Below are 9,504 nucleotides of genomic sequence, written 5' to 3' on the forward strand. Positions count from 1 at the left end.
ATGTATGTATGTATGTATTTATTTATTATATGTAAGTACACTGTTGCTGTCTTCAGACACTCCAGAAGAGGGAGTCAGATTTCGTTACGGATGGTTGTGAGCCACCATGTGGTTGCTGGGATTTGAACTCCAGACCTTTGGAAGAGCAGTCGGGTGCTCTTACCCACTGAGCCATCTCACCAGCCCTCTCACAAGATTCTAATATGTTTCTCGACCCTCAAGGTGGTTCCCCATCTACTCAAGATCACTGGTTATGGACTCTCCAAAAAACAATTACAGTTTGATGATGGAAATATTTTATTTCAATAATAGTTTAGTATTCACCCATCCTCAGCCACTCACAGATATTACCCCTAATTGTTTCTCTCCTGATCTCTAGATTCATTTCAGTATGTTTCTAAATGTCTTTGATCTCCTAGTTAGGTATCATTTGAGACCAATACTAGGTTCAAACCCAGTTTATCCCTGGCAATCCTAACACGAAGTAAATCTCATCAACTGTTATTTAACATAGTCTTACCAATAGCAGTTTGATAAGTACTGCAAGCACTCACATGATGCATCTGCTTATGGTGTGAAGTAGGGTCTACTTTTCTCTACTACTATGAATTTCAAGGGGCCTTTGTTAAGACTGAAACTTGTGGTCATCTGTTTTCAAGGAGGCTGGGAGAAGTTTTTGTTCATCTTAAGCAAGACTGCTCCCTGGCTTATCATATTTGTGTACTACATAGAAAGCCTTTAAAAACTCATTAAAGTCTATGTTGCCATCTTTGTTGAAGTCCACTATGCTGGCAAGCTCATCAATTTGGGAATCATCAATATGAGCTTTGTAATGAGCATTGAAAAGTTTCCACATGGTCCGAAATTCATCCATGGAGATCAGACCTAAAGGGAAACAGGCAAAGGTGGTAGTAAGTGGTGATGTTAAGAGTGACCTGCAAGAGAAGGGGAAGCAACACTGACTGAATAGTAGCAATTACCAGCTCACTAACATGCCTGAGAATCAAAACACTGAAGGAGACAGAAGAACAAGGTCATAAATGTGAGAAACAGCATGACATTTGCAGCTACAGAAGATCCTGAGAATACTCTAATGGAAAACATAAACAAACAAACAAACAGTGCATGGTGAAGAAATGGCAAGTGAGCATGGATGGAAGTAGTATAGAAACCATAGAAACTAAAACCCAAGAACGCAAGACACAGAGGAGGATGGCAGAAGAGAGAGCAACATGAGAGCAGGACAAAGTTCCCTGGGAGTTAAGATGATGTTGTGTGTATGCACATGTGTGTGTATGTGTGCATGTGTTCACATAGCCCATTGTCATAGTGCAAATATGGAGCTCAGAGGATACCCTGAGAGTGTCAGTTCCTCCTTCCACCTTTCTACCATGTGAGTCTCAGGGACTGGATACAGGTCATAGTGGTCAGCAGCGAGCACTGTTTTTTGATGAATCATCTCATAGACCCACTGTTGCCTGTTTTAATATGCAAAGATTTACTTTCATGGATCACTATTGATAGTTTTTCATATTCAAATGTCTCTGCACAGAGGTTGGGGTGGTGGCAGGGTGCTGAAGATGGTACCCAGAGTCTCATATACTAACAGGCAATCTCTCTACCACTGAGCTATATTCCCAGACCTGCATTTTTAAGTTAGAAAATCAGTCATTGTATATCAAAGTTAAATTCAAACCAAGTTTTCAGTCAGTCCCTCAAACGAATCATCATTCCTTTACCTGATTGATCACTGTCGATGATATTAAATATGATTTTCAGGTCAGATCGGTATCTGTACATAGTTTCAGTTAGATTGGACTTCATCTAGAATAAAGATTTTCTAAGTGTTAAACATTGAAATTAACAGTCTAGATTAATTTCAGCAAATGTGACAAATACAAAATAACCTCACAAATTCTTTTTCCTTTCTTATTTATCTTTTTCTGATGCAAAGGAATAAGCCCAGGGCCTTGCATGTATGCCACTGAACTAGACCTTAAGGTCACCGATTTACATATGAGAAGGCAAACCTTTTTGAGTCAGATTAAAGACTTCTTGTGTTTGCAGGGACAAAGAGTCAATGTGACAACAGGAAATAACAATTGCAAATCTACAGAAAAGTTCTACATTGGTCATTCCATTTCATCTTCTATGGTCTTAAAGAATAGGGACAGAAGACAAAGAAAAAGGCAATTTTCTTAGAGGTAAGACAGCTATTGAGTGAGACGTGAATCTTAGACCCTCTGTGCAGAGGCCTATGATCTGAGTCACCATGGTAAACTGTCCCTACCATCCAAGGCCTTCCTATGGATATTTCCCTGTCTAGCCTGTATGCTTCTCTCTGGTCTTCTCACATTCCCAGTAAATTATCTATCGTCCAAGTCTTAGTTCCCATCAGCTCAAGATGATAACTAATTACTGATGAATTGCTAACTAATTAATGATGGGATCTGATCAGTGTCCCTGCAGTATTGCCATTTTAATAAGATATTTTATATCTCATAATACCTTGAGTATATTCTAGGGAACACCAGCAAATCTGTACATGTATGTTGAATATTTAAATGGTATTTTTAATGAGAGAATGCTGTTATGTTGTTATATGTGCCCTTCTGGGAGATAGCACTGATAATAAGAATATCAAGTTTAACATAGGTTTGCTTACAAAGCTTTTGATTATTTATTTTGTCTATTCTAAAGAGAATACACACATTTTCCACCCCACCCCCATCTATTCTCATTCATTAGGTAATTCCACTCCTAACTTCTGAAAGCATTAAAGTTGCTTAGAGGCTGTCCAAAGGGTACATTGAACCAATCCAATTTTTAGGTGGAACTAATATGTCACTCACATCTTTCATAGGCTTTTCAATACGAATATCGTCAAAGCTGGACATGTAGTCAACACTTCCGCTGGAATCAATGGTTACCAGGTGTGAACTCAGAGACCTCCATGGTAAGTTCAGCCCCAAAATGCTCTCCATAGAAAATGCCCACTCGGCCAATGAAATCCTTCCTAACAGCAACAAGAAAAAACCACATAATTTTACAAAATAAAGATGCAAGCTCTTTCTCAGACCTAATGGGCAGTCTGAGGTTTTAAGGCATGAGGACCCACTGCTCTCTTCCATGATCTGTCCTTCCAGGTCCCAGAGCCTTGAAGAAATGTAAAATAAGTCTTTCATGGTCTGTTAATCTTACTGTCACATATAGGAAAGTCAAATTAAGTATTGAACTTTTTCTCTTTCCCTAATACACAAAATAAGATATTACAGAAGATTTAAAAACACAGGAAAAGAGACTTTTATTTTTAATATTTTAGCATATCAGCTTACCTATTTTCCCAACTGTTTTTGTCTTTAATACTACATTGTAAGTTATCAAACCACATATATTTTTATTTTTCTTATTATTGAAGATATGTATTCATTTGGAGCAACTTTATATTGGGGATCAAACCTAGTTTGTCTAATAGGCAAGCACTCTACCGCCAAGCACTATTGCCAAACCTTGGCTTTTGAGACACTCTCAATACATTACTCAGGCTATCCTTCAAACCTAGAATTCTCCTTTTTTCCTTTCTGCCTGGTATGAGCCACCTTCCCAGAACTTAAATGATTTCAAATAAACAATTCCATTATTTCTAGTCTTTTTACTAAGTATGTAAATATTTATATATAAATACATATAGTTTCTCTTTCAAGTTCAGACTTATTTTATGTGTATGAATGTTTTGCCTATATGTGTGTGTATGTGTGTGTGTGTGTGTGTATACAGTGCCCATACCATGAACACAATATGGTGATGAAGCTGACCTTGAATTCTTTATTCTTCTGCCTCTACCTCCCTAATGCTAGAATTATAGTCATGACCTAATTTATTCTTAATTCTCTGCTTTTACAAACCATTAACAGATCTTAGAATGGAACTCGGTTGGTAGAGTACTTGTCTAACCTCCACAGAGCCCTGGGTTTGATTCCCAGTACCACAAAAGTTGGGCATGGTGGCACAAAACTCATACCTCCAGCACATAGGTGGTAGAGACAGGAGGATTAAAAGTTCAGGGTCATCCTCAGCTATATAGGGAGTTTGAGGCCAGATTGTTTTAGAGACCCTGTATCAAAAAAAATTAAATCAAAGAAAACTAAACCATAAAACTAGAGTAAAATTTATCAATATAATTGTTTTTTAGGTAAATTATACAATATTTTCATTTAAATGTTGAATTACAGTGACTGTGTTTTGAATGACAAAACAATTTGGATTTCCTAGTATTCATATCAAATGCCAAACTTGGTTGTAATATACTAATATTTGACTATTTAATTTATGAATTTTTTCATATAAATTTATCCATAATTGTCTTTTTCTTGTCAGGTTTAAGCACCAAGTCTATGTTGAACTTCTAACATATTCTGTTCCTATTCTCTGGAAGTTTTATAAGATTTTCCTTATTTTCTTTAAGGCATGAAGCTGTCTGAAAGCAGAGGACTTTCTTGCAGAAACTCTCAAATTTCCTTATTCTGTTCCTTTAACAGTTACAGAGTCACTAAGACTTTTGGTTTATTTCTGTCTCAGCTTAGAGTGTGTGTATAGATGTATATATTTTAGGAATACATCCATTTGATTTAAAGTTCTAATTCTTTGATAGATAAATTTTCATAATATATCTTAATGATCTTAATGTTTATAAATTATGTAATAACATCCTTTTCTATCTCAGCATTGGTTATTTGTACTTGAATATGTGTTCTCTAATTTGTGTTCTCTCTCTCTCTCTCTCTCTCTCTCTCTCTCTTTCTCTCTCTCTCTCTCTTTCTCTCTCTCTCCTGTTTACCAGTTTCTTCAAAGAACTATTTTCTTATCAGTTGATAAAGGTTTCATTGTTTAAAAATATATACATTCAGAGAAGCCTTGGTTCTCTGATTTGCATTCTGGAAAGTTTTCATGTTAAAGTTCCATTACCACTGAGCTTGAAAATTATAATTTGTACTGTAATTGTTCTGTGATACTACAAGAAGTACAATGATTCAAAAGTATATTTTGATTACCAAAAATATGTGTTATATGTTAGCTGTCCCCGAATTCATGATTCCTTTGCCTCTGCCTTGAATGTTAGGATTACAGGCATGTGCCACCATGCTGAATCCCCCAAATGGTTTTTATGGTTAGATTAGATTGAGCTATAGCACTGCTCACTCTGTCAGGGTATGAGTGTATTCTATAGTGATAATCTTTGATTTCTGCGGGAGGAATATTAAAACCCCCACTACGATGGCAGAGGTTTCTGCTTCTGCTAGTTGCCCTGTCAGGTCTGTCTTGCATATTTTGAGGCCGTATTAGTAGCAACATAAACATGCAGAACAAATTTGACTAGCAAATTAAATGTTTGCTATCACAAAGTCTCCCCTTTTCATGTCTAGTAATGTATTTCCTCAGAGTCTACTTTGTTTGCCATTAACAGAGTACTTTCCAGCTGTGTTTCTGTTAATGTTTTCCTGCTATTTGTGTAAATATAACTTCCAATCTTTGTATATATGATCCACTATCTACTGACTTTTTTCTCAGTTGCTGATTAGTCTATCAGTCCAACTGTTGTGTCTCTGTAGTAACGTGTTTCTTCTGCTGCATTTGAATGTCTTCTTCTTTATGGTTGCTCTGGAGTGTCATTACAAGAGAATGCAAGTGTGGATTTAATTTTATATATCCTGCTTGAGAATCAGGGTTTCTAGTTCTCCCTAGCATTCAGTTCTGGAAGAGCTTCAGACATTATTATATTACCTACATCCTTCCTCCCTTACAGTCTGTTTCTTTCTTTCTGGTACACCGATAGGTTAGACTTTGATCCTCACTAGATGTTTGTTAAGCCCTCTCTCATTTTGCTGTTCACAACAGTTTTCTGAGACAAGGTCTGGCTATATAGCCCAGGTTAGCCTTGGGGTTACTGTGTTGCTTAGGCTAGCCTTGAAGTTCTCATCTCTCCATCTAATTCTTGAAGAGATGTCTAATCTTCTCTTTAACACAGTCATCATGCACATTGTCTCACTCTCTTGGGTTTTGTTTTTGTTTTGAGACAAGGCCTCATGTAGCCCAGGCTGGCCTTTAATTCCTGATTTCCTGCCACCATCTCCAGAGTGTTGGCATTACAGGTATGTAGCACCCACTCTGCTTCCTCTCTAGTTTAGCAAACCACAGTGCTATAACTATTTGATACTTCTTCCAATCATACTTCAAATATTTCAAACACACATCATGGTTCTCTTTTGTTCCTTTTCTCCTTTTTGTTTCTTAGACATTTTATATTTTGTATTTGACAACTCCAACAGCTGATTTCCTTGGTGGAACTAGCTCTGTTATTTGCTAGTTTTATTGACTCATAGTCATCATAGCTCACCTTGTTTGTTTAGTACTCCTTAATTGCAAGCTCATGCTAATTGATGTTAAGCTCTGAATATACTAATGGCTACAATTAAGGTTGTTTTTCACAAAGATGCAGTTGGGAACATTATAGAATTTAGCCACTTTGAAGGTACAGAAACCCTGACTTCATCTTTTCTATCTTTCTACCATGCTAGAATTTAATGTCAGGATGATTGCTAGGGCAACATTCGCCCTCACACCAGGGTAAACTAGCCTTCAGTGCTTACTCATTCATTTGTGCTCTCATGCATGAGTCAAACCATCTTTCTGTCATAATTGGCTTTCTCTTTGTTTTTGTTTCTTAAGACAAAACCTCTCCGTGTAGCTCAAGCTAGCCTCATACTCGTAATTCTCCTGCCTCAGCCTACTGTGTACATGGCCAGACATGTTGAGAAAACCTACTGTGTACATGGCCAGACATGTTGAGAAAACCTACTGAGTACATGGCCAGACATATTGAGAAAACCTACTGTGTACATGGCCAGACATGTTGAGAAATGCTAAAGAGTTTATTACCTGACCTACTGTGGTCACGGAGCTCGAAAGCGTTGATGAGATCAGTTTTTCGTGAAATCATTTTTTCCTTTAGGATTTTGAAAGCACTGGATTCCATAGCATTCATCCTGTATCGAGAAAGCAGCATTTCAGCGGCATTTACAAACACCCTGCCCGCTTCATTCTCCTGTGCTGTGTTACAACATGCCAGTTGCCACTTTACATGAATTGCCTATGTTTATATGTATTGTGTTGTTAGATGGTAAATGTATGCATTTTTGTTTGCATTTTCATATTTGTTAGATATTTTTAAAATCATCAGCATCACTGTTGCTGTTTGTATACTTCATTTTCTAGACATTTTATCTTTTTTATTGGACAATTAGGGATGGCGAGGGGGTTGTGTGCATGCCACCATACGTGTGTGCAGATCAGAGGACAACTTTGTGGAGCTGGTTCTCCTCCTTGTACTTTGATGCATGCACCAGATAGTTTTCCTTCGATTTGAGAGACTCATGTGAATAATTATTTAGAAAAAAGAAACTTGTTCTATGAGATATTGAAATTTACCATTACATAACTGAAACAAACTAGGTGGTGACTGCTAAAAGAAGATATGCACATGAGCAGAGCATCATAGGAACCTCCAACCCCAGATTCAACTCTCATGAGGACAATCAAGGCAACACAGGGCACATAATTCAATAGAAAAGACAGGCTTTTGATTGATGCTAGGACATTTAGTCAACTATGGCAACATAAACTTCGTTGTCAGCTCATTTTTAAAAGAAATGTACAATTTCAGAAAAGATTCATTTATTTTTAATGTTTTCAGTGTGGCAATACAAAACATTATCTATATATCACAAACATAAAATGGCAGGTGCACATAGCAGTTGATGAATAATAGCAGCTTATTTAAGTAAATTAAAGAATCAACTAAGACAGACATCATGAGACTAGATAACTTCAAAAAGAAACAAGATCGCACTATATGTTACCTCACAGAAGACCTAGTTTAAGTTTCAAAGGTACGAGTTTGAAATGAAGGTACAAAAAGCACAAACCAAAACACAAAGCCAGCAACCACATAAGCTAGCATGTCATGCTAATAGGCGACAAAATAGACAGATGAAAACTGGAACTCGAATAAAGGGGAGGAGGTTTCATAATGGTAGGACACAGAACAACTATAAACATATGTGAGCCTAACAACAGAACCTGGAACTGCATGCAGCACAAACTAAAAGAATTAAAGAAACAGACAACTCGATAATGATGGCTAGAACCTTCACTGGCAGAATTGCTCTTAGTCCCTCGGACAGTCAGTAGTATTATTGAAGCTCTATATACCTTTGGTGAAGAGGGTTCAGGCATGATGTACTAGTTACTTGGTACTGGAAAAATTGTGGCATTGTACCATAACTTAGTCTGATGTAAGCTCCTCGGTTGCTGCCTTCTTCATAATAATTAGAAGCAGAAAATACAGTAATGACCTGATTTAAAAAAAAAAAAAAAAAAAAAAAAAAAAAAAAGAGGATCAAGTTCATTAAGTTAGCTCTCAAATGATCATTCAATAAAAGACAAATTATCCAGGTCTAACATGATTTCATATGATTCCCTTGAGAGAAAGTAAAAGTCTTCAGTCAGTGTCTCCAGTACTAACTCCTTGCTATTCACCCAACATTCCCAGGGTATGGTCCTGAACACCTACATACTATTTTAGTGCTAAATCTTAGAATTCTCTTTAATGTTTAGTTTCTAAATTCTAATTTTTCATTGAGGATAAATCCCCTAGTTTCTTATCTTGTGATATCTGAGGGGTCAAAATAAAATTTAGTTAGAAGCTCATTCTTTTTTCATTCCCACAAAGATGACAGATTTAGAGGGTTCCAAGCTGCCTAAAAAATGTTTTAAGAACATAGAATTAATGGCATGGGACTATGGAAGCATGGTAGGCAGGATATGAAAAGACAGTACTTGCTGGTGACAGGGAACCTGACTTGAGTCCGTCACTTCTGATGAACCACTGCTATTTTCTAATTACAAATAGATTCTAAATAATATGTGCCTTATTTATATTAGTATGGGCCAAAAATGAATGAATAGACTTAAGAACATTAAAGTGTCAGCACAGAAGGAAATGCCACAGGATCCTATATTCATTGTTATTTATTTTTATTCACTATAAAGAAAAAAAGAAAAGAACCATCCCAGGGCAACTGAAGAGAAGAACCAGTTTCCTAGTCTTTACCTTTTCCAGCCTTGTTGGCATGACTGGAGGAGAACAAGACATTCCATTTTAATATCAGTAAACTAACCACAGGAAGCAACTTGCTAGTGATCACCTCCTCAGGGAGTTGAAAGGAAGTGTGCTGTGTGTATTCTGTCTTTTACAGGGAATTGCAGAAGACAGAGAGCAAACTGGATTCTTTGTAAGGAAAAGTTCAGTTTGCCCTTTTGTGGGAATTGCAACTGTGTAATGTGAGACTTGGCTTACAATTAGTAAAATGCTATGCTCTCCAGTCGAGTCAACTGGACAAGCCAAGAGGCTTAAAAGTCACTCATGAGGCAAAAGAGTTTCAAGGA

At 36.9% G+C, this 9,504-nt stretch overlaps 1 protein-coding gene across 1 annotated transcript in view; it reads right to left on the reverse strand.

Annotated features, from left to right (window-relative positions):
- Window positions 1-279: 279 nt before the first annotated feature.
- Ppef1 (protein phosphatase with EF-hand domain 1) overlaps window positions 280-9,504 on the reverse strand; it is a 124,738-nt gene continuing 115,513 nt past the window's right edge. The window contains exons 15-19 of the mRNA XM_021153415.1: window positions 8,269-8,411; window positions 6,937-7,043; window positions 2,853-3,016; window positions 1,740-1,824; window positions 280-885 (exon numbers count right to left, since the gene is read on the reverse strand). Of these exons, the coding sequence (XP_021009074.1) occupies window positions 686-885; window positions 1,740-1,824; window positions 2,853-3,016; window positions 6,937-7,043; window positions 8,269-8,411 (699 nt within the window). The 3' untranslated portion in view covers window positions 280-685. The remainder of the gene's footprint in view (window positions 886-1,739; window positions 1,825-2,852; window positions 3,017-6,936; window positions 7,044-8,268; window positions 8,412-9,504) is intronic.

The sequence above is a fragment of the Mus caroli genome, chromosome X, assembly GCF_900094665.2.
Source record: "Mus caroli chromosome X, CAROLI_EIJ_v1.1, whole genome shotgun sequence".
Classification (NCBI taxonomy): Eukaryota; Metazoa; Chordata; class Mammalia; order Rodentia; family Muridae; genus Mus; species Mus caroli.